Here is a 25,738-nt window from a genome sequence, read left to right on the forward strand (position 1 = left end):
AGGACAATCCGCAACGAAGGAGCGGGGCAGAGCCAAATGGCAACAAAGGAGACTTGGTGCTGGACAATGAAGAAGACTTGGTGCTGGACGTCGAAGGAGACTTAGTTCTGAACAATGAAGGAGTGTTAGTGCTGGATGAAACCAGTGGCGACAAGGAAGACTTGGGGCTGGGCTTAACCAGTACCACAAAGACGAAGACGACTTGGAACTGGACTGAAAAAACGGTGATAATGATGACTTGGAACTGGGCCGAACCAGCAGAGAAGACGACGACTTGGAACTGGGCTGAAACAGCAAAGACAAAGATGTCTTGGAACTGGACTGAACCAGAGGAGACAAAGACGACTTGGAATTGAATGGGATCAGCGGAGAAGGTAGACCAGGAAACACTATCATCCATCTCATCAAATAATTTTCCCTTAGCACTAAGTTTATAGCATGCACCTCAGCGACGAGAGTGTGGGCGGGCTCTGATCCATTCCGACAACATGTGCTAACGAAGAAAGTAACCTCTGGCGATCGCTCTGGCTCTTGCTTTGTGGTGGGCTCGGGCTCTGAGTCTGCAATGGGCTCTGGCTTATGCTCCATCCCAGTCATGGCTGAAGGCTGGCTGGGCTCTGGGTCCAAAGTGGGGATATGAATACGCACAGTGAGTGGTCAGGATAGTGAGTGAAGCACGCTAGATCTAGAAAGTCCCTTGTGTGATCCTCCGGGGAGAAATCCCCCTGTTCCAGCAGGAGGAGGCAAACAGCAGGTATATCCATAGTTTTAAATCATTCATTAATCCATGATAACTAATTTAAAATGTAATACATGTGTCATGAAAATGCTCCATCACACGAAGGTTGAGAATCCAAATGCAGTATTTATGAGAAGGGTAATCCACAATCGTAATCCAAAACCAAGCACAGGTCATACACAAGCAAACAGTCCAAACAATGATTAAGTCCAAGGTGCAGGCAAAAATATGGAAATCCAGGGGAACAGGTATAGAATCCAAAAAAAAAAAAAATAGATATGAAACCAGGAAGAATGCTCAGAAATGCAGTACAGACAAATACAAGACAATGACTGACAGAGTGAACATGGTTTATATAGGCTGGGACTAACAGGTTAATGACACACAGCTGTAGACAATCAGTGATGATGAGACGAGGCAGAGGATTATGGGGGATGTAGTCCATGTGTGAATGGCAGTGAACAAGAGGGGAATTGCCCTCTGATGGACAACCAGGGCACTCCAGCTGGTGATCATGACAACGTGTTACATGAGCAAATGGTAATGTTGTAAAGCATTAGGAATCACAAAATAATAATCCCCACTATATACCCCAAAATCATAAAATTTTGCCCCACCACTTTTGAAGTTGTTGTGCCACCCATGGTCAGGGGTGCTGTGCATGCAATGACAAAAGTTACTTTTAATGAACACCAAGAACTAGAATACCACACCAAACCATTAACATTAATGTAAGACAATGAACAGAAGAAACAGAGGGCTTAAATACAAAGAGGAAGATCATTAACGTAACAGGTGAGAGCTAATTAGAAACCATGATAACAAATAAATGAATGAGAACACAGGCAAAACAGTGACAAGGAAAACCATGGCTAGAAACTAAACAGAACAAGACAATGAAACTAAACATGACCGTGACATTTGAACAGTAGTGAATTCTTGACAGGCTTTGTCAATTTCACTTCATTATTGATCGCACGTACATGGGATTAAGTAAAATACTATTTCAAGCAGTTTGTTGTAGTCATAATGCTACCTGTCATAATAGCCTATCACAAATTCAATTTGGACTTTAAGTACAATAACCTTGTTGTTCTGTGGCCCTGTTCAGCTAAGGGCCATTGACATTGACTTTAGATGTGACTGAATATGAACTTAATCGATTTAGGATATGAACTAGATTGGGGAAAATCCTTTTCATCATCCAAACAATCAGCCTGTAGGACTTCATTGATCCCAGAGGGGAATGTTTTTGTGAAGAGCTGTTAACTAAATTCCTGTTTTTTTACAATCATTTTTACTCTAATATTAGAAACTTCATGTCATTTTTTAAAACTCACAACCGATGATCCAAATGCACATTTTTCAAAACTTTTTCTAATTGTTTGGATACAGTACACATAAACCTAAGATCATTTGTTCATTGAACTAAAATCACCTGTTCAAAATGACTCCACTAAACATCAAAGTATGACCATTTCAAAATGGAACTCACACGTTACATCTGAGAAGACTGTCTATTCATTTCATTACAATTATCTAACTATCAATTAATACAACTGCTCAAAATAATAGATAACTGTTGCTTTACTCTTGATGCATAGTTTTTATAGAAACTGATGAACAATATTCCATGTTTAGATCATGGAAGTTTCAGGATAAGAAGATCAATTGACACCAGTTACCACAGAACGTGACTCAGTTGGACTACATTATCTATGGATGTAATATTTCATCATCATTCTTTATCAGACATGGTTTCTATGGTCCCATGTACCACTTTTACAGACCACATGTTCAGATTTGACATTGCTTGTATGCAAGATGGCCCACGTAGAGGTGGAAGGTAAAAGATGGGCGCCCTCACGAATAAGTCACTCTTCTCCAGGTCGTGATGCATGCAATGACATCATAGTGACAGACCTGGATTATTTCCAAGATGTTTAAAAACATCCATTGTAATGTGGATGAGAACCTGTTGTCAAATCCACAAGACAGGGTTGATGGACACAGAAGCTAGCTAAAATGTAGCTAAATTTTTCCTTTGATTTGATTATTTCATCAATCAATTTCAGATATTGTTCAATGATTCCGCTGTGTCTGTACTATTCTCTCTAGTCCTATTACAGTGATATATGTATCTGTAGAACCGTAATGAAACCTGCATCACATATTTTGTACAACAATATTTAATGATTGTACTAACAAATACACATTGAAACTATGGGAAACTATCTTGTGTGTGGGTGATCTGAAGTAATGTTCCTATGATATTTCATTATAAAAGTGTTATTTGAAGCAATTATTCTACAAGTGCAATGCTGCTTTAAAGATATGAATGCACAATGCAGAGTTTTGAACATTGGACAGCCTGTGTTACAAGTGATGACTGTTTTGAATTTTGTCTAGAGTTTTGAAAAATGACATAAATTTTCTAAAATTGGTGCCGAAATGATTTAAAAAAAAAAAAAAACTGTAAATCAAAACACCAGAGTTGGAGTGTGACATTTGCCATGTTCTTATTGGTTCCAGGTGGATCGGACAGAGGTGATACGCAGCAGCATCATTCCAGTTTTCTCCAAAGTCTTCACAGTTGACTACTATTTTGAGGAAGTGCAGCGCCTCCGCTTTGAGCTCCATGACATCAGTAGCAACCATAATGGACTCAAAGAGGCTGACTTCCTTGGCGCTATGGAGTGTACGCTTGGACAGGTGAATGCACGAAGGAGCAGCAGAGTGCACACTTAACTGAAGCACAGTAGGGAAGATGAAAGCTTGTGAATGGAATGAGTGAGTGAGAGAGAGGATGAGTACATGAGAGGGATTGTGTGGATTCAAAAGGGTAGCAGAGAGCTCACGAGAGCATGAAGATGCCTGGTGGGCAGATGGACTATTACTCCAAACTCTTTTTATCTAGTCTGTAATAAAAAAGGCTACAACCAGTGGTATATAAGAACATAAGAGGGTAAAGAGGGCTAGAGGAAAGGAGAGTTCATGTGAGGACTGAAGGATTTGGATGGTAATAACAGGCACTTCTTTTGTTTCTCGCTGTTACAAAGTGGTATGCTACAGTATATATTGTAAAACAATTTTCGCAGTTCTAACCACTTACAGTTGACAAGTAGTATATATGAGTTGAAAATACTTTTTTTTTGTGAATTGAACATGCTAAACAAGGTAAATTTTAAAAGAATTTTGTTTCCAATACTTCACTGTAAAAAGTAATATGCTATATCTACTCCATAAAATTTTGGCAACAGATCACAAGCAATATTATTAATTAAATTCAACAAATAGAATTGAGTTAGAATTAATCAAATTAATTCCTTAAATTTAAACAAAAATATCTGAATAACAGACAGATGTCAAAGATGAATTAAGAACTCTTTATTTTTTATTGCCAGCATTGAAGACACCTGATGATAACAAGCAGAATCACCAAAGTCCCTTTAAGACAAGTAATTTCACTCGGCGTCCATCTTTGAAACACCTCTCGGGCATCCAAGTGCAGCTCCTATCTTTTTGAATGGGGAAACATCAAATTCTCCAAAACTGTTCGGCCAATCTTACGATTAAATTTCATATTTGAAATCACCAATGAAATCTGACAACAACTGTCTCATACTTTTTGTTACTAAACGCTTGATTCATGACCAAAAAACGGTATTTTCCAGGCTGGATCAAGCTAATGCGCGTGCACAGTCATAAATGCGCGTCTCTTGTGTCTCATTTCGGAGGCGCTGATTGTTTCTATAGGAACCGGAGCTTCTAACGGCCGCTGCAGTGACGCGATGACTTTACCAATCGGCGGTTGGCTCTTATTTAGAAGGCGGGACTTATTCCGCCATATTGCCTGTTGCACTTTCTCCCATTCATAATAATACGAGTGACGCGTCTTGTGTTATTCTATAGTCTTTGGAATCACTAAAGGAAAGAAAAACACAAGAATTAACAGAGGTTTAGATGTTGATGTTGATTTTATTGAAAATGTTTGGTTACCAATATGGTGATCAGTGTTTCATTTAGTTGGGCAGTTTGACTCTTTGCTTTTTATGTTAGTTTGTGGTTTTTGTAATGGTGTTTGCTAATTTTACACATTTTAAATGGTTTACTTTTAAGGAATTAATTTGATTAATTCTAACTCATTTCTTATATGTTGAATTTAATTAATAATATTGCTTGTAATCTGTTGTTACAACTTTATTGAGTAGATAGAGAGTATTACTTTTTACAGTATTACTTACTTTTTTGTTCTTATTGGTTAACTGGTCTGAGTTATGTGCATATTCTTATTGAATTTGAGTGGTCCTGCTCACTAGGTTACAAGATACTTACATTACTATTTAATGTTACTATCTACAGTATGTGGATAAATAGCCTTCTTGTTGGTGATTGTGGTGTAATTTATTTATATTTTAATCATATTTAAATGAATTATATTTATATTATTTATTTTAACTTTGTTTTAACATAGTTTGCATTTGACAACCACAAATCATTAAAAGATTCCTTCATAAACAAAAAGAATAAAATCAATAGACATTTTAAAAATTATTAATTTCATAATGATCCATAAATTACCATAAAAGCCTGATATGAAATATGATAAAAACACATATGCAAAAAACAATTTAATATATTTTGTGTAGTGATATTTAGCTCAAAGGGGAAATATTATTAATTATTCATAACTCATGATTATTCATTATGATTAATTATGAATATTTAGCTAGATTAACTTTAGATTAACTTTATTTAGCTACATTAAAATTACAATCAATCAATCTGTTCATTCTGTGAACACTCAGTATTGATTATTAATTCTAAGAGAAGGGTATTTTTCATGGCCACAGAAAAATAATTCTTTCTTAGCTTAGAGCTTGTAACAAAATCGAGATCATTTAAGTGACAGTTATTAACAGGCAGGGAGTCAGAACCAAATATGTATTGTGCACATGGTTTATTAACTAAATCACGAACACATAACTAAACTAACAAACACATACATACAATTTACGCATACATAGGAAATGAGAGAGTGGAAATGAATTTGAACCGTATCATAACAGGGGACTGAAGTGATGAGAAGAGTCAATTAAACAAGCTGGAAGGACCATCAGTTTTCTCAGTAATAAAGCACCTTTGGCTAACAAAGGGGTTCACAAATTAATACTACATCGCTGTTTAGTGTTCAAATGTACGATACTTGCAAAATGCCATAGCTGTTGAGGAGCATCCGGATCTGCAGGCTGAGGAGAAATTCCTGATGGTTCGGTCCGAAGTTGTAATCAATATCTTCTGCGTTGGATGAAGAAATATAAAACAACTTGCACTGTTAATTTGACTGTCAATGGTCGAGGAGGTTGTGCATGATGTGAGGCCTACCTGCCCATCTCGGGGGCCGGGGGGGTGGTGGGGGTCTCACGTGACAGCAATCAGTAGTATCAGCAGGGACAAAAATAAGAACCAGAAGAGGGGTGAGTGTTCTGCCTGGGGGTATTTAACTTCTACAGAAAGTTTACACCCCTGAGTCCTAACCGATGAGAAATGGTCCAATTCTCTGGTGGGAGATTTTCTTTGTTTGAGAGCGACCTCATTTGCATGAGGGGTGTGGTTATGAAGTTTGTGTCCATTTATACTCTGATAAATAGAACAAACATACAATGCCTTCTATGAGGTGGTGATGTCCACCAAAGTGTGAGTCATTAAATGAGCATTAATTTGATAGGAGACATGATGTATGTAGGGTTACCTTAACTAATAGTTCACTCATAAGATTTGCGTAAAGCAAAATACAATGCAAGAGTCACTTTACAAGACAGTTATAATCATAAATACAATGTCCTGGGATGCATGTTCAATTATAGAACAATTTGTCTGATTAATGCAGGAGAGTCTGTTTTGAGGGCTATGGGTTTTTCCTCTGCTTTTTGGGCTGCATAGTTCAGGGCAATAAAACATCTTATCAGGCCCTTTTTGGGGGGATGATATGGTATAACCAGAGTCTCGGTGAAAACTGCATTTGTAGAGAGATTGAGTTTCTGGACAATTAATTAAATATAATGAATAATTGTGTCTGATTGGTCCAGATGCTACATTGACTAAAGCTTCAATAGGCTAGAAGAAGAATATTTCGAAAAAAATCTTACTTTTTTATAACTATTATTTCATATATAATACATTTACTCTATTATACTGTAACAAAAAAAATCTGTAGAAAGAAACTGGGAAAAATAGTACTTTTCTGCTTTTTTCCTGTACATTATCCGTAAAGTTAATTCAAAATATGGTTAAAGGACCTGTGAAAAATCAATATGGAAAATTACTTCATATTAACGTAGCACATTGGCCCTTATTTTTAGAGATATTTCTTAGAATGAGTTCATAATTTGTTAAAGTTTACAGTCTGGTTTTCTGTATAAGTGTATCTGCTTGCCTCATGTCCTCTTCTTTTCCTTCATAGATTGTATCACAAAGAAAACTGTCTAAATCTTTACTGAAGCAAGGAAACACAACTGGCAAATCATCTATTACAGTAAGAATAGACATTTCACCCCCAGTTATTTCACACTGCAAATTTGTGCTCTTTTGTCATAATCTGAGCTATGACTTCTTTGAAATCACAGGTCACAGCTGAAGAGCTATCTGGGAATGATGACTACGTGGAGCTCGCCTTCAGTGCCAAGAAACTGGATGACAAGGTGTGACATCTCTGTAATTGCTCAACAGGCACTTTACAACAATATTGAGACAAACATCTGATAACGTTGCTCTTCATACTGTCATTTACTGTTTTATTACTATACTTCATGAAAAGCCAAAATGGAGCAATGCATCATCTGCTAATTTTTTTAAATATACTGCTCTTTTTAATGTGCCATTACAAAATGATGACAAGTTTGAGTCTAAATACACAGTGAACCATTCAAAAAACAAGAAAGGATGTGCATTACAGACTCCAAATGGGAGAAAGTCAGGACAGGCCATTCATTATACAATACATGCGCCTGGGATTGATGTATGAATCAATCAATAATTAATTAAAGCTCAAGTGTCATTTCTGTTACTAGCAGTACTGACTGAAATTGCAAAAATAATGATTTTGGTTTTCAGAAAGGCTTCTAGAACACTCATTTAATATTTGCAGATGTTACATTAACCTTAAAAATTAGAATGAGTTTGATTCTTTGTTTTTTCAGGACTTTTTTAGCAAGTCGGATCCATTTCTGGAAATCTTCAGAGTGAATGATGATGGCACAGCATCACTGGTGCACAGAACAGAAGTGAGATTGATAGATATACACACATGCATCTGCAAACATGCATATTAAATACATATTTAAGAAATATAGTGTACATGTATTAACTGATCTTGGTATTTTCCTATTCACAGACCATTATGAACAATCTCAGTCCTGTCTGGAAATCCTTCAAAGTTTCTTTAAACACACTCTGCAGTGGAGACCATGAGCGGGAGTTAAAGGTAGAACAGCTATTTCCACTGATAATTTATTTCATTATTATGCATACTGTTATGATAACTAGATATGCTTTTTAAGATATTTCTGACATAAAGCTGTGAATCATTTAATCAAAAGATATACTGCAGCAATGTGAACACACTCCATACAAGGCTTTTATGTCAGTGTCTTTCTTTCTTTTTCTCTTTATTCTGGCCTCAGCGTGACCATTTGGTCACATTAGATTAGAATCATCTTGGCAGATTTATGTAATGGCAGTCCTATCCATTCTGCCTCACCATTGCAGCTGACATCTTTCATAGTGAGCTAATTACTGACCGGGTAAATGGAGCCCGGCTGTTTGGAGGGTCCTGACAGTTGGCTGAGAGGACCAGACATGGTGGAACCAGAGACAGAAATTGATGTTACTGCCCTTTAGTCCATTCAAGCCCACACAGTCCTTCTGGGTTTGAGAACTTTCTGTCCCTGGGTCCAGTTGTAAAAAAGAACACTTTAGGACTTTAAGAAGCCCTGTTATCTACCAGACATGGCTACTTTAGGATCAAAAACTGAGATTAGACTCAAAATACTGCTTTGTTGACTTCACATACTGTATATACTGTGGCATTCAAATCTTCTTTTATAGGGTTGTAAGATCATAATTAGGGTAGTTAATATTTTTGTATTTTCTTGTAGAATTATTTAGCCTCCAGTCTTAATCTTATTAACTGACTTGACTTAATAAAATGAACCAGTGGTTAAAGTTACAGGACTTAAATACTTACTTTCCCTTATATATTAATATGAATTTGAACATAAAATCTTGATGATGATTAAAAACATTTATTGACATGTTGTCTAAATTAATGGTAGTATTTCTGTATATAACAGCAAATGAAATTAACTATTTTCAAGGATGCATTATATTGATCAAAAGTGACAGTAAAGACCTTGACATTGTTAGAAAAAAAAATCCTTTTTCAGATAAATTATGTTCTTTTGAGCCTTCTTTTCATTAAAGAATCCTGAAAAAATGTATGACGGTTTCCAGAAAAATATTAAGCAGCACAACTGTTTTCAATAATGTTTCTTGAGCACCAAATTAGCATGTAGAATAATATCTGAAGGATCATGTGACACTGAAGACTGGATTAATAGCTACTGAAAATTCAGCTTTGCCATCACTGGAATAAATTACATTTTAATATATATTAAAATAGAAAACAGTTCTTTTAAATTGTAGCGTCTTGGTTACTGTTGTAACCCTCATCCACTGATGGAGGGAATGGAGACGTTATGTCGACTGACAAATGGGGTCTCACTTGGGAGCCCCAATCACCTCTGAGTTTTAGAAAAACGGCCAATGGAATTGGCGAGTGGAATTTGCATGCCAAGCCACTCCCCCATGCATGCGGGTATATAAGATGGCAGCACACATCCACTCATTAGGTTTATGCTGAAGAGCTGAGACGGTGTCCCTGCCATTCAGCTAGGGTAGTCCAGGGTTGTGGCAGGAGGGACATAACATCTCCATTCCCTCCATCAGGGAATGAGGGTTACAACAGTAACCAAGACATTCCCTATCTGTCAGTCACTACAATGTTATGTCAACTGACAAATGGGGTCCCTATGGAAAGCGCCACAACAACTGAACTGTGTTGGCGATGCAGATGCTGACAAGCTGTAATGTGCCCTTTTGGCAACTGTTCTCGCTAAGTCGTAACCTACACAGTACCCCATGTAAGCCCGAAATCTTAGTCCTCCATGCCTATGTGGTGGAAGGGACAGGGCTTAATATGGAGATGGTCATTATCTGATGTTCCTTTTGTATGTTTACTTCATGGGAAAAGTGCTTTGGCTCTCTTCCCATTTTATTTTTAGCTATGACCAGTGTGTTAATGCTGGGGAAGCCTACCTAGTCCAGGTGGAGAGGGACGTTATGGGGTCCACATCCTACCCGTAAGGAGGAACATGTGTAAATACACATATGGACTGGCCCGTGGGGCAGTGCTACATATTGAAAGATCTCTGCGGTAGGTTCTGCCTAGAGAAGAATGGAACTACTACAGGTGCAGAGACTGCTTAGGGAAAGACACATGTTTACCGACAGGAAAACCATACCATGGAAGAATACACATATGGGATTACCAGAGGGGAATCACCACATATGGAGCATCTAGCCCAATACAGGGGCTGACCAACCAGACATGCATCTCAAGTCCTGGGCCTGGCATCAGACACCTCCACCGTGTCTGACTGCTGAAGGTTGCCTGGAGGATACTCAATCCAGGGTTCCCTGTCAACTGGGGAACTCTCATGGAGAGCAGAGAAGGCGCTCACAACCCCTACTTGGAGGGGAATGGTGCTGCAAGAGAGACACCGAGCCAGCCTTCCCGCTTACCTGTTTGTACCCAACTCACGGGAAGAATCTAGCTCAACCCAGAGAATATAGAATCTCAAGAAGGTGTTAGGTGTCACCCAGCCTGCAGATCTGCAGATGTCTACCAGATAGGCCCCGCACCAACGCCCAGGAGAAGGCAACACTCCTAGTGGAGTGAGCCCTCACTCTGAGGGGGCACAGCACGCCTTGGGATTGGTATGCCAAGGCAACCTCTGCTTAAAGACAGCTTTTCCCTTCTGCTGACCTCCAAAGCAGACAAAGAGCTACTCAGAGCTTCTGAAGCTCTGCGTGCGATCCACGTAAATGCACAGGGTGTGAGCGGGACACAGCGACTCAAGGGCTGGGTCTACCTCCTCCAGGAGCAGCGCTTGCAAGTTCACCACCTGGTCCCGGAAGGGAGTAGTGGGAACTTTGGGCACCTATCGGGTGAATCCGGGGAAAAACGAGTCACGGTAAAAGAGCTCAAAGATGAGAGATCAAAACAAGCTAAAATGGCACTATTACAGATGCTTTTTATGTCACATTTGCTTTTGTTAACACTATCGGGTAGGTTTAGGTGTAGTGTTGGTGGTACGTTATTTTAAAACGTAATGGAGCATTACACTTTTAGTAGCACTCACCGGACAAATTTCAAATCAAAACCAACGTCATAAAAATGTTCCATATTCATGTTTATCTGTTCCGGCAAAAAAATGAACACGCTTTAAGGGCCACTCAGTGGACATTTCACATTGAAACTGCAGTGATATGTACGTATTGGTACGTATTTTGCGACTCGCGAAAACGTTCCCACAGGTACGTTTTTCTAATGAGACCAGGTTGCATAGGGGAGTGGCTTGACATGCAAATTCCACTCGCCAATTCCATTGGCCGTTTTTCTAAAACTCAGAGGTGATTGGGGCTCCCAAGTGAGACCCCAGTTGTGAACATAAACAAATAAATGCAGCCATGTGAGCATAAAAGACTTTTAAAAACATATAATAATATTCATTTATATATCAAATATTTATTAAATATTCATTAAAATTAAAACACAGTTACTGTAACTGAAAGCACACTTTTATATTAAAACTCAAAAATTTTATTGAACAAACCTCTACGTTTATATAACAAATGAAAGGGGATTGAAAGGTTCACATGTTGCAGTTGTTCGTTAAAACCGCAATGTTTTTAGGGTTTCATTGTACTCAACTACCTTTTGAAAGCATGAGTTTTGTTTACTTATTTACTTACGAAAGCTCCAATCAAATGCAAAAATGCAAACATTCCCTCTCTTCTCTTTCTCTCTCTGTCACACACACTTATTCAGATCTCAGCACTGCAGGTGTAAGATACTCATTGGTATGCCAATGCAGAAGTGGGGATAGGATGGCTGTATTGTAATAATCTGGCTCTAAAGATGGTTCTCTTTGTATTCTCATAACAGCACAGAGTTCAGATTTAGTCTGCCACACCACACACTGAGATTCTGCACAAAAGCAGTTTGGAACTAAAACCTTTCTAAAACGTTCACATACTGTGCTGGTGACATTTTAGAGATATGGGCCAAATAAAAGACAAAGAGAGAGCAAAATAAAGAGCTGATGTCTCAATATGTTTACTTAAGAGCTGAATCCCTTGATCAGCTCAGCGTTGGCACTTTACCTTGCTGCTCTCAGCTTTACTTGAAAATAACCACCACTTACAGCAGATGAACTAATTCTCTAAATGCTTGGAAACAAGCCACTTTGAATTAAGCCTTTGGCAATTATATCAAGTGGCTGAATGAGCAGTTGTGCAACATGTTCATTTAAAGCTGGTTAGAAGAAATTACCAAAATAATACTCAATAATATTGTTGATTTGAGTCCAAAAATTTGTAGGTGATGTCTGACAGTCAAGGACATCTTCAGACAGATGGGAAAACAAGTTATTTTAGGTGACATGTCCCTGAATAAACATGAACTGGTTTGTTTAATATTCATGACTTCTTTACACTCAACGCACCACAGACAGCAATGTCTCCTCTCCGCAGTGAAAACACATTTTGAATTCAGATTCTCAGAGTTACGGAGCCGCAGTTACTTTTTATTCATGTTGTAAGACTTACTTATCCATAGATATATAAAACAGGGCAGTTAAACCATCATGTTGAAAGCTCACAATCACTCTGCTGTTTTGCTTTTTTTCTGCTGTTGTGAGCCCCCCATCTGTTGTAAATTGATACGATTGCATAAACCCAAATTATGTAAATTATGTCATAAAATTCTTCTGGAATGAAAGAATAGGAGTTATGAAAGTACAATTGTGAGATAACTTACAGTAAGTGGGTTATGTTTTGTTTCTCAAAGCGATAAACAATGTTTTTGTGCAGATTTTGACACAGTCATTTATTATTTAGGCACTTTATTAAATCTGTGACAAATATTGATGTAACGGCCCAAAGGAAACCAAAAGAGTGCATTAGAGTGCATGCCAGCTGATCGATTCATAATGAACTGGGAGACATTTGTTTTAATTACACATTTTTAGTCAATTAATAATATTTTGCAAAAAATGTTTCATTTTAGAAGGCCAATGGCAGTCTTTTGTTTTATATTATTTCAGTTTCATTTCGTTTTGCTTCGTTTCATTTCATTTTGCTTTGTTTCGTCATGTCTGGAGCCCAGTGTAAAAGAAACACACAATCTCTTCATCCATCTTTTGAGGATATTTCCAAACTTTATATTAAGAAGAGGTGCAGGTGTCAGTTTTGCATGTTGAGTTATTGCTTGTTCTCGCTTCTTCAGCTGAAAAGTCAACCACAGCATCTCTGTATTAATATTTTAAATGGCCTTCAAATTTTGATTACCACCCGCTTATGTCCTGGCATCAATGATTCATTAACAGCAATGCTACAGTGTGCTGTTTTCCTGCCACTCCTGCCACACACCAACACTCGCAATGACACATATACGCAGCGTACAGGCATGAGTGTTATATATTTAAACCAACAGCATGACAAAGGATATTAAAATTCAAGGAGTGTTATGATAACAAGATGACCTGCTGCAGTTTGTCTGTACATTTCTATGACTGTCACAATTATTAGATATTGAAACTTTAGACTCCTCATCTTGTTCCAGATTCAGCACTGACTAGATAAAATATCTTCTAAATGAACTGTGACATTTTAGTTCTCACATAGCAAGAAAAGCTGATTCTGTTTACATTTTGGCTGCATTTGTGATGCTATTAATTATCTCAGTGTTTGGTGTTTGGACACACTGTTTACTTTGTGTGCCTTTTTACACCCTGTACAATAATTTCTGAGACGCTACTATTCAGGGTTGCCAGGTTTTCACAACAAACTCACCCAATTGCTACTCAAAACTAGCTCAGTCGTGTTTCATGGTGTAAAATCTGTGTTTTTTTTGGGGGGGGGGTTCCCTTAGTAAAATTCACATTCTAGGGGCTAAATATTACATTATTGGGGTCGATTCAACCCGTGGACATGAAAAACAACCCACAGCAACACTGTTAAAGTAGCCCAATTCCACGGAAAAAACGCAGAATTGGCAACACTGCTACTATTGTTGCTTCTTGAAGCAACTCTAGAATTAAAACAAATGTTCGCAAATTAATGTGTGTGAGAAGAGTTGTAGAGGTTAAAAGCTGAAGTTATCTAAAGTTTTTGTTGTTTAGCTGTACTGTTTTACCCAGTATTTTATGCCCAGTTTTTTATTCCTTCATAATCCTAGTAGATTAGAGCTTCACATTTAACTCTAATGCATCTAATGACTTTCCATATACCCATAATGTCTTCTTTTTTTTTTTTACTCAAAGACTACACCATTTTTTCCAGTATTGTTCCAATAAAAATATCTAGAAATAATATTGGATAATAAGACTTAATAATTATTAGTTATAAATATTTTATTTTTCTTATACTATTAGCAAGGCATTTTTTCCTTGTATTAGTCGCACTACATTTTGCTTAAAACAAGAAAAAACAAATTGCCAGTGGAGTAAGAAAAACAAACGTAATTCAGTATTTAAATTTGCATTATTGCAGGTGCATCAGAAAAAGAATATTGCATACGTTTTTGTGTACTGTATGTTCCTGTGTGTGTGTGTGTGTGTGTGTGTGTGTGTGTGTGTGTGTGTGTGTGCACGCACGCACTTTTGTGATTTATGAGGACACAAATTTGTATAATGACATGGGTATTACACTGGTATTACGACGTAAACATGAAATATGAGGACATTTCATGAGTCCTCATATTTAAAATAGCTTTAAAAACATACTAAACAATGTTTTTTTAAAAATGTAAAAGTGCAGAATGTTTTCTGTGATGGGTAGGGGTTTAGGTTTAGGGGTAGGGGTAGGGGTAGTGTTGAGGGATAGAATGTACAGTTTGTACAGTATAAAAACCATTACACCTATGGAATGTCCTCACTTTGATAGCAAAACAAACCTGTGTGTGTGTGTGTGTGTGTGTGTGTGTGTGTGTGTGTGTGTGTGTGTGAGACAATGTGACCTTTAGTACTGTTATTGGAAACTACTTAGCACAGGATATTTATCACAGTTCTCTAGGGACTGAAGTTTCACACCTTCATGCACAAAGCTAAAATTAATCATATATTTATTTACCCCATAAAACATGTGGATCAGCATCTTATAAATGTAGGATAACGGAGGTTCTGTGTTTCAAAAAGCAGTTATATTTAAATTCATTCTGCTGTATCATAAACAAGATGTGTATTGTCAATTCTATGTGATTAGCTTTTTTACACTTTTTTTTCTTGTTGTAGTGTACAGTATGGGACTGGGATTCTAACGGCAAACACGACTTCATAGGAGAATTTCAAACCACCTTCAAGGAGATGAAGTCAGCCATGGATGGGAAGCTGGTATAAACATACTCACACACAGTCACAAAACAGATCCTACTTCCAAAATTCTCTCATCAACACAATAATTTGACGCAATACAATTGTTCACCATCCACAAATAACATGACTTTTGAACTGTTTCATATAGTTATTTAGAATTATACCTATTTATACCTACATATTCCATTGCATTAGCAGGGAAACACTACTAGATTTAAGACACTTGGGAAAAAAACAAAACAAAAAGGACATTATAACATTTTTAAAGCACTGAATATACCCTGAAGCACATGGAACTGAGTAAGAGCAATAGCATGCATTCTTCATAACTCCAGCTTATGGAAATGTGCAAAGAAGAAAGCCTTCATTAATAAAAACTCATATCACATCATCTTGACTGGAGCTTGCCTGTGGGCATGTGGAAGGCTGTGGAAATTCAAAGAACAAGACCAGATTCTGTGGTCTGATGTAGCCGGAATTGAACCTTTGAGCCTCAATGCTAAGCACCTTAGAACGCCCTAGCAACTGCATATTCACAGTCTGCTACTCTGAACACTTAGCAACACTTTGGCAACAACTCATATTGCCCTCGGAACCACTCCGAACACCTTAAAGGGTTTGTTCACCCAAAAATGAAATTTCTGTCATTATTTACTCACCCTCATGTCGTTCCACAACTGTAAGACCTTCGTTTATCTTTGGAACACAAATTAAGATATTTTTGGTAAAATCCGATGGCTCGGTGAGGCCTCCATTGCTAGCAAGATTATTAACACTTTCAGATGCCCAGAAAGCTACTAAAGACATATTTAAAACAGTTCATGTGACTACGGTGGTTCAACCTTAATGTTATGAAGCGACGAGAATTCTTTTTGTGCACCAAAAAAACTAAATAACGACTTTATTCAACAAATCTAGTGATAGGCGATTTCAAAACACTGCTTCATGAAGCTTCAAAGCATTGCGAATCTTTTGTTTCGAATCAGTGGTTCGGAGCGCCAAAAGTCATGTGATTTCAGTAAACGAGGCTTCGTTACATCATAAGTGTTTCGGAATTTCAATGGTTCACAATTGGGGGTGTGACTTTGGCAGTTTGATACACACTCCGAACCACTGATTCGAAACAAAAGATTCGTAACGCTTCAAATTTTCATGAAGCAGTGTTTTGAAATCGCCCATCACTAGATATTGTTTAATAAAGTCATTATTTTGTTTTTTTTGGCACACAAAAAGTATTCTCTTCGCTTCATAATATTAAAGTTGAACCACTGTAGTCACATGAACTGTTTTAAATATGTTTTTAGTACCTTTCTGGGCAATGGAGGCCTCACTGAGCCATCGGATTTTATCAAAAATATCTTAATTTGTGTTCTGAAGATGAACAAAGGTCTTACGGGTGTGGAACGACATGAAGGTGAGTAATTAATTAACAGAATTTTCATTTTTGGGTGAACAAACCCTTTAAAGGAACACTCCACTTTTTTTGAAAATAGGCTCATTTTCCAACTCCCCTAGAGTTAAACAGTTGAGTTTTACCTTTTTCGAATCCATTCAGCCGATCTCCGGGTCTGGCGGTACCACTTTTAGCATAGCTTAGCATAGTTCATTGAATCTGATTAGACCGTTAGCATCTCGCACAAAAATGACCAAAGAGTTTCGATATTTTTCCTATTTAAAACTTGACTCTTCTGTAGTTACATCGTGTACCAAGACCGACGGAAAATGAAAAGTTGCGATTTTCTAGGCCGATATGGCTAGGAACTATACTCTCATTCCGGCGTAATAATCAAGGAACTTTGCTGTCGTACCATGGGTGCAGCAGGCGCAATGATATTACGCAGCGCCTGTGACCCCCTGTTTGCACAGGGAGCGTGCCTTGCAACCATGGAGACATTTGTGAGAGACGCTGCATAATATCATTGCAACCACATAGCAACACTTTGGCAACCAACGAAAACTTAGCAAACTATAGCAATGGGCTATCAACCACTCTGAGCACCTTAGCAATCACATAGCAACACTCTGGCAACTAACCAGAACACCTAGCAAACAGCATAGCAACAGGCTAACAACCACTTTGAACACCTTAGCAACACTCTGGCAACCAACCAGAACACCCTAGCAACTGCATAGCAACAGACTAACCACTCTGAACATCTTAGCAACACCCTGGCATGGCAGCAAGCTTTGCACAGGCAAGCACCACTCACATTTGTTTGAGAAAATAAAAATAGATTCATATTTTTGTTCTTAATTAGAATACTTAAGCAAAATATAATTTTTTTTTCCGTTTGACTCAGCCTTGGTGAGTATAAGAGACTTCTTTCAAAAACAATAAAAATTTGTAATGTTTCCAGACTTCTGACAGGTACCACCAATAAAACTAGATAATTCTATAGTGGAGTCAATAGAAGCAAATCTCTGCGTCGTCTAGTGGGTGTGATGTTTGGGTGTCCACATACTTTTAGATTATATATACAAACACACACTATTACCATGCTGCACACACTTATGCATCAGACTATAGTGTCTGAATGAGTTCACTCTGTTTCGTCGCTTCCTCATTTGAAATCAATTACTGGCTGTGCTGATTAGTAGTTATTGTGTGGCTTTAAATTCCATTAACTTCATATTCACCGTCTTTCCCTTGAATGCACAGAGGAGCTAAGTCGACAGGCTTCAACATACGCTTCTCGTTGCATTTGTTAATCAGTGCAATACCTCGTCTGTCAGCGCATGCTGATTGCACTGCTAGCGGGGTTCATAAACAGGTGCTTCATTTTCAGCGGGAAACTCAGATCTCTAGGGGTGGAAGAAAACATCTCACATGCTCTTCAGTAAGAAGACCTAATTTGCGGCCTTTAGAACAGGCTAAGATAATTGTGCTTGCATCATTTTAAATAACTCATGGATTTGAGACTGAAATCTTTGGATTGTTGGCATCACTAGGTTTTCCCTGAGCTTTTGTATTCACACTAGAAATGTAAATTGAATGAAGACCTGTTTGGCTTTGATAGACATATGTTCTTTTGTCCTGACAGGCATTATCACAAGAGAAACTACAAACTGATCTTGGCCAAAAGGTGACTTATTAACACTGACATGCTTGTGAAAGTCTCGCCAGCACTGCTAGCTTACAGCCAATCACTCTCACATTTTCTGAAAGCTCAACTGCAGACACTATGTTATACTGAATCTTTTAGACATCCGTCTGTCAATGTGCCTCTCAGCCTGTGGGCATCTTCCTCTCATACAGATATATCACAAGCACATCTCAGACCAGATGAAAGACCTGCAAGCCCAGGCAATCCATCTTATGGCTCAATGGAGTTCACTGCAAAGCTGAATAAATGGCATAGTGCTGTAGTTTTGTTTCACTGTAACATTTTTCTGACAGATCCAGTGGGAGTGTATTAATCCTAAGTACCAAGTGAAGAAGAAGAACTACAGAAATTCTGGAATGGTAATTCTTACCCTGTGCAAGGTGAGTAATTTTCACACTTTTTATCTGGCAGTAAATAAATAAATTAAGGATTTTCTGGGTTAAGCAGGAAGTGTAAAACAAGCCTACTGTAACACCATTATGACTGTCATTTTGGGTAGAAAATATGTAGTTTTTTTTTTTTTTACAGTTTTTAATACAATATCTGGTCCATTAATTGGGTTGGAAAAGCTTTGTATGTAGATCTGCACATTGCATGAATTAAGTAGGTTATTGGTAACCATCTATGTTTTTGATTAACAATGTAATTGTGCATACATATATACAGTGTATTTGTGCATATGCATGTACGTGTAAGCGCTATGACAAACTCCTGTACACTCCACTATACACTGACACAATTATAGTAGTGTTTTACATTTTTCACATCTGTTGGTAGTTTGGCATGTATGTGGCTAATCATTTGATGTTTCTGTGGAGAGTTACTACACAAAAATACCATTTTTAGAATAGAATTTTGAATTAAGTGTTTGCTTTTGAAAGATATGTGTGATATTTTGCATGTTCTGTGTGTGTTTTGTGGTTTTGTGTGTAGAGTTTTGAGAAATGGAGCCATAGTTTCAAAAACTATGTGTAAGAATTAAAAAAAAAAAAAACTGTAATTGCTTAATAGAAAATATGTGTCAGTATGTGTATGTGTTGTTCAGGTATTCCCTACATTATGTGGACAAAATCTCCCCTCAAGGATAGTAATACAAGCAGTTTTGATTCTTGTGGGGACATTTTTTGGCCCCCATTAGGAAAACATAATCTAAAATTTGTTTCTTTCAAAAATGTAAAAATTCTGTGAGGGTTGTGTTTAGGGGTAGGGTTAGGGTTAGTTTGTACAGTATAAAAATAATTATGTCTATGGAAATTCCCTATAAGACATGGAAACCCAATGTTTCTGTGTGTGTGTGTGTGTGTGTGTGTGTGTGTGTGTGTGTGTGTGTGTGTGTGTGTGTGTGTGTGCGTGTGTGTGTATTTGTGTGTGTGTGTGTGTGTGTGTGTGTGTGTGTGTGTGTGTGTGTGTGTGTGTGTTAAAAACAGTTATGTATCCTAGCTATATTTATGAACAACTGGAACGATCTGTTAACCGATCAGCATCCAGGACCAGAACTATCAGTTTAATAATTATTATTTTTATCTCTTTTTCAGATCATAAAGATGCACTCTTTCCTGGATTACATCATGGGAGGTTGTCAGATTCAGTTCACAGTAAGTGGTTTTGGATGGCATTTGGAAGGATTTTCCCCCCACTTTTTTATCTTAATGTCATCTTAAGCTTTAAGAAAAAACAAACTCCACTCATATATTATATAGGCTGGATCTTGTAAATCATTGACTCCGTTGTTGTCACTATGTCCGATTCATGAACAAATTCTTTTGATTTCAACGAATCATTGTAGTAAGTTCACAAAACCATCCTGAATAATTTATTCACAAATTAGACTCTTTTGGTTCTTGAGTTCAGTTCTGCAGGATTTTAAGTGAATAATTAAATTTTAGTCTGTTCATTAAACAAAGCTATCGTATGACTTGAAATAAAGTGCACAAGTCATATATACACAATTTTTCATTGTATTTTATGCATCTTTTTTAATGCTTGAAAGCTTTGGTCATTGAAATTGGATTGAATTCTTCAAAAAAAATTCCCTTTGTGTTACACTGAAGAAAGAATGACCGAATTTAAGTTTAAATGTTGTTGTTCTGCAGGTGGCGATTGATTTCACCGCCTCAAATGGTGACCCTCGAAACAGCTGCTCCCTCCACTACATCCACCCTTATCAGCCCAATGAGTACCTCAAAGCACTGATCGCTGTTGGGGAGATCTGCCAGGATTACGATAGGTGACCCACCAATCAATCCCTCAATCAGTCAGTCAGTCAACCAATAAATCAGCTAATCAATCATGCAACCAGTCAAGCAAACAGTCAATCCTTGAATTTTACCAAATTAAATTTAACAGACTGTACTATTACTCTACTCTATCAGGAAATGTTTACACCAGATATTTTCTCAGTACAGGTCATTAACCGAACGTTCAAACCATTAATCAATCAATTACACATTACATCAATCAATCAGGCATTCAGTCTTATGACTGCCTGCGCCTGTAGGATGCAGAGCTGTCATGTCAAGGATTGTCTTTCTACACTTCAATCACTCTCTCGCCCAAGATGTCACTTAAGCTTGGAGTCAATTATATTTGACCCCTCACAAAGTCACATCCCTGCTCACCTCATTGCTCATCTCTGGGGTTCAATGCACACACATTAATCCTTCCTCCTTCTGATCTGTTTCCAGCGACAAAATGTTTCCCGCTTTTGGCTTTGGAGCCCAAATCCCACCAGACTTCAAAGTAAGTTCATTATTTTTATATGTAAAATAAATAAATAAATAAAAAAGAGCCTTTTTGATTTATACTTTAAAGGGATAGTTCACCTAAAAATTAAAATTCTGTCATCATTTAGTTCACCCTCAAGTTGTTCCAAACCTCTTTATTCTGCTAAACACAAAAGAATATTTTGAAGAATATGGGTAAACAAACAGTTTATGGACCTCACTGACTTCCATAGTATAGATAAAAAATACTATGGAAGTCAATGGGATCCATCAACTGTTTGTTACAGACATTCTTCAAAACATCTTCTTTTGTGTTCAGCAGAAGAAAGAAATTCATACAGGTTTGGAACAACTTGATGGTGAGTAAATGATTTTCATTTTTGGGTGAACTATCCCTTTAAGTACAAACAACTTTTATATGGAATTGTGTGTATTTTTAAATAACTTTGCTTTGCTTACTGTGATTCTAATTTTAATTTGACTGTTAGATTTATTACATAGTAAACAGTTGAAATGAGTTTAAATTAGATTTACAATTAAGATTAAATTACAGTATCTCACAGAAGTGAGTACACCCCTCACATTTTTGTAAATATTTTATTATATCTTTTCATGTGACAACACTGAAGAAATGACACTTTGCTACAATGTAAATGTAACGCAGCGAGACTCAGGCAGAGATCCATTTGCAAGCTTTATTATAAAAGAGCGTGGTCGTACAGGGTCAAAGCAGGGGCAAACAGGAACAGCAGGGACAGGCAGAATCGTGGTCAGGATACAGGCAGTAGTCAGGACAGGCAGATATCACTCACAGGTCAGGAAACAATACACAGTCCAAAGGCAGGCAGCAGAGGGTTGTACACGAAAGGCGAACAGGATCAGAAACAGGCAGGCAATCAATACAGGAAACCGCTCGGAATTGAACACAAGGGTGAATCAAGACTTCGCCATGAGGTGGTGTGTGTGTGTGAGTCTTTTATAGTCCATGGCAGCTGGGTGTGGTGATTAGTGTTAGTAATTGGTGGAGTGAGTACAGGTGATTGGCAGGGAGGATTATGGGAAGTGTAGTCCAGGAACTGACGGTGATCATGACATAACGCCCCCCTTCTGGAAGGCGCGTCCTCGCGACATAGATGGTATAGCTAGGGAGGGGGGGTGGGTACATTGGAGACCTGTAGGCAGACAGGAACGGGGTCTCCAGTGCAGGTTCCAGGAACTCGGGCAGCCACGGTGGGTCAGATGCCACGGGCAGCCATGGCGGGTCAGATGGCTCGGGAAGCCACGGCAGGTCAGGAGTGTCTGGAAGCCACGGTGGGTCCGGTGGCTCGGGCAACCACGACAGGTCAGGAGGCTTGGGCAGCCACGGCAGGTCAGGTGGCTTGGGCAGCCACGGCAGGTCAGGTGCTGTTGCCGGCCATGGCGGGACAGAGTCCGAAGATGACCACGGCGGGTCAAAGTCCATTAATGGCCATAGTGGGTTATAGGCCATGGGCAGCCATAGCAGTTCGGAGGCCGCTGATGGTCGCGGCCGTGCAGGGTCCCCACCCACAAGCTCCCCACCCTCAGGTATATGGCCCCCCCAAAAAAGTTCTTGGGAAATTCAACGGTAGCCGTGGCGGGTTCGTGGGCAAGGAGCTCGGGTGGCGCCAGCAGGGCAAGGAGCTCGGGTGGCGCCGGCAAGGCAAGGTGCTTGGGTGACGCCGGCAGAGCAAGGAGCTCAGGTGGCGCCCTCAGGGCAAGGCGCTTGGGTGACGCCGGCAGGGCTAGGAGCACGGGTGGCGCCGGCAGGGCAAGGCGCTTGGGCTCTGGAGCGGACTCAATGGCTGGAACGACCCCTATGTTCACAGACACCGAAGGGGCGGCCATCTTGCCCGTGGGCACTGGCAAAGCGGCCATCTTGCCCGTGGGCACTGGCAAAGCGGCCATCTTGTCCATAGCATCCAGAGAGTTTGAGCGCGTTGCAACCGGCGAGCTTGAGCGCGTTGCAACCGGCGAGCTTGAGCGCGTTGCAACCGGCGAGCTTGAGCGCGTTGCAACCGGCGAACATGAGTCCGTAGCAACCGGCGAACTTGCGTGCGAAGCGGCCGGAGGCCTTGGGTGCGAAGCGGCCGGCGGGCTTGGGTGCGAAGCGGCCGGCGGAGGCTTAGGAATGCCAGCCGCTCGTGCTGAAGTCAGCGGTGGATCAGCCACACTGGAACGCAACCCTCTCCGCCCCCGGACAAATCCAGAGACGTGACGTGATTCTAGACGATCAGCGGAGACTTGACTTGGCTCTGGAAGATCAACGAAGACGTGACTTGGCTCTGGAAGATCAACGAAGACGTGATGTTGCTCTAGAAGATCAGCGGAGACGTGACGTGATGTTGTTGTGGTAGCCGCCATCTTGTGAGTGTTCTCTTTAGCGGCCGCCATGGCGTGATTCACCGTGGTGTCGCACTCCTCCGCGATACCCACAGTAAAAGGTGAACCAACAGTGAGCAGGGCAAAGTCCAGAAATTCCACGAACGACCCTCAGGGACCATTAGTAAGTAAATAGTCCTTTAATGGTTCGTTTAATCCATAACCAAAGAAGTCAATGACAGCACAGTCAGGCAGGTCAGATAAATAGGCAATATCCAGAAACTTCTGAATATGGTCCTCGAGTGTACAATTACCTTGCTGAAGGCGGACAAGACGTATTGCTGGGTCCATGCTAAGGCTGGAAATGCTCGTAAAAGCTGCTGGATCTTGGTATGGCGAAGTCTTCTGTAACGCAGCGAGACTCGGGCAGAGATCCATTTGCAAGCTTTATTATAAAAGAGCGTGGTCGTACAGGCAGGGTCAAAGCAGGGGCAAACAGGAACAGCAGGGACAGGCAGAATCGTGGTCAGGATACAGGCAGTAGTCAGGACAGGCAGATATCACTCACAGGTCAGGAAACAATACACAGTCCAAAGGCAGGCAGCAGAGGGTCGTACATGAAAGGCAAACAGGATCAGAAACAGGCAGGCAATCAATACAGGAAACCGCTCGGAATTGAACACAAGGGTGAATCAAGACTTCGCCATGAGGTGGTGTGTGTGTGAGTCTTCTATAGTCCATGTAAAGCATGGCAGCTGGGTGTGGTGATTAGTGTTAGTAATTGGTGGAGTGAGTACAGGTGATTGGCAGGGAGGATTATGGGAAGTGTAGTCCAGGAACTGACAGGAACTGACGGTGATCATGACAGTAAAGTAGTGAGTGTACAGCTTGTATAACAATGTAAATTTGCTGTCCCCTCAAAATAACTCAACACACAGCCATTAATGTCTAAACCGCTGGCCACAAAAGTGAGTACACCCCTAAGTAAAAATGTCCAAATTGGGCCCAATTAGCCATTTTCTCTCCCCGGTGTCATGTGACTCGTTAGTGTTACAAGGTCTCAGGTGTGAATGGGGAGCAGGTGTGTTAAATTTGGTGTTATCGCTCTCACTCTCTCATACTGGTCACTGGAAGTCATGGCAAAGAACTCTCTGAGGATCTGAAAAGAAGAATTGTTGCTCTACATAAAGATGGCGTAGGCTGTAAGAAGATTGCCAAGACCCTGAAACTGAGCTGTAGCACGGTGGCCAAGACCATACAGCTGTTTAACAGGACAGGTTCCACTCAAAACAGGCCTCGCCATGGTCGACCACAGAAGTTGAGTGCACATGCTCAGCGTCATATCCAGAGGCTGTGTTTGGGAAATAGATGTATGAGTGCTGCCAGCATTGCTGCAGAGGTTGAAGGGTTGGGGGGGTCAGCCTGTCAGTGCTCAGACCATACGCCGCACACTGTATCAAATTGATCTGCATGGCTGTCATCCCAGAAGGAAGCCTCTTCTAAAGATGATGCACAAGAAAGCCCGCAAACAGTTTGCTGAAGACAAGCAGACTAAGGACATGGATTACTGGAACCATGTCCTGTGGTCTGATGAGACCAAGATAAACTTATTTGGTTCAGATGGTGTCAAACATGTGTGGGGGCAACCAGGTGAGGAGTACAAAGACAAGTGTGTCTTGCCTACAGTCAAGCATGGTGGTGGGGGTGTCATGGTCTGGGGCTGCATGAGTGCTGCCGGCACTGGGGAGCTACAGTTCATTGAGGGAACCATGAATGCCAACATGTACTGTGACATTCTGAAGCAGAGCATGATCCCCTCCCTTCGGAGACTGGGCCGCAGGGCAGTATTCCAACATGATAATGACCCCAAACACACCTCCAAGACGACCACTGCCTTGCTAAAGAAGCTGAGGGTACCTAAACCCTATTGAGCATCTGTGGGGCATCCTCAAAAGGAAGGTGGAGGAGCGCAAGGTCTCTAACATCCACCAGCTCCGTGATGTCGTCATGGAGGAGTGGAAGATGACTCCAGTGGCAACCTGTGAAGCTCTGGTGAACTCCATGCCCAAGAGGGTTAAGGCAGTGCTGGAAAATAATGGTGGCCACACAAAATATTGA

General features: G+C 39.8%; 1 protein-coding gene across 3 annotated transcripts in view; it reads left to right on the top strand.

Moving 5' to 3' along the window:
• Window positions 1-25,738, top strand: part of cpne4b (copine IVb) — a 42,025-nt gene that overhangs the window by 7,299 nt on the left and 8,988 nt on the right. For 2 of the 3 annotated variants that reach the window (XM_051873473.1, XM_051873475.1), the window contains exons 3-13: window positions 3,272-3,451; window positions 7,203-7,274; window positions 7,366-7,440; window positions 7,939-8,022; window positions 8,133-8,222; window positions 15,373-15,471; window positions 18,495-18,536; window positions 18,851-18,937; window positions 20,093-20,152; window positions 20,651-20,784; window positions 21,242-21,296. In XM_051873473.1, the coding sequence (XP_051729433.1) occupies window positions 3,272-3,451; window positions 7,203-7,274; window positions 7,366-7,440; window positions 7,939-8,022; window positions 8,133-8,222; window positions 15,373-15,471; window positions 18,495-18,536; window positions 18,851-18,937; window positions 20,093-20,152; window positions 20,651-20,784; window positions 21,242-21,296 (978 nt within the window). The remainder of the gene's footprint in view (window positions 1-3,271; window positions 3,452-7,202; window positions 7,275-7,365; window positions 7,441-7,938; window positions 8,023-8,132; window positions 8,223-15,372; window positions 15,472-18,494; window positions 18,537-18,850; window positions 18,938-20,092; window positions 20,153-20,650; window positions 20,785-21,241; window positions 21,297-25,738) is intronic. The other variant, XM_051873474.1, reaches the window with a different exon arrangement.

The sequence above is a fragment of the Ctenopharyngodon idella genome, chromosome 19 (genome assembly GCF_019924925.1).
Source record: "Ctenopharyngodon idella isolate HZGC_01 chromosome 19, HZGC01, whole genome shotgun sequence".
NCBI classification, from domain to species: domain Eukaryota; kingdom Metazoa; phylum Chordata; class Actinopteri; order Cypriniformes; family Xenocyprididae; genus Ctenopharyngodon; species Ctenopharyngodon idella.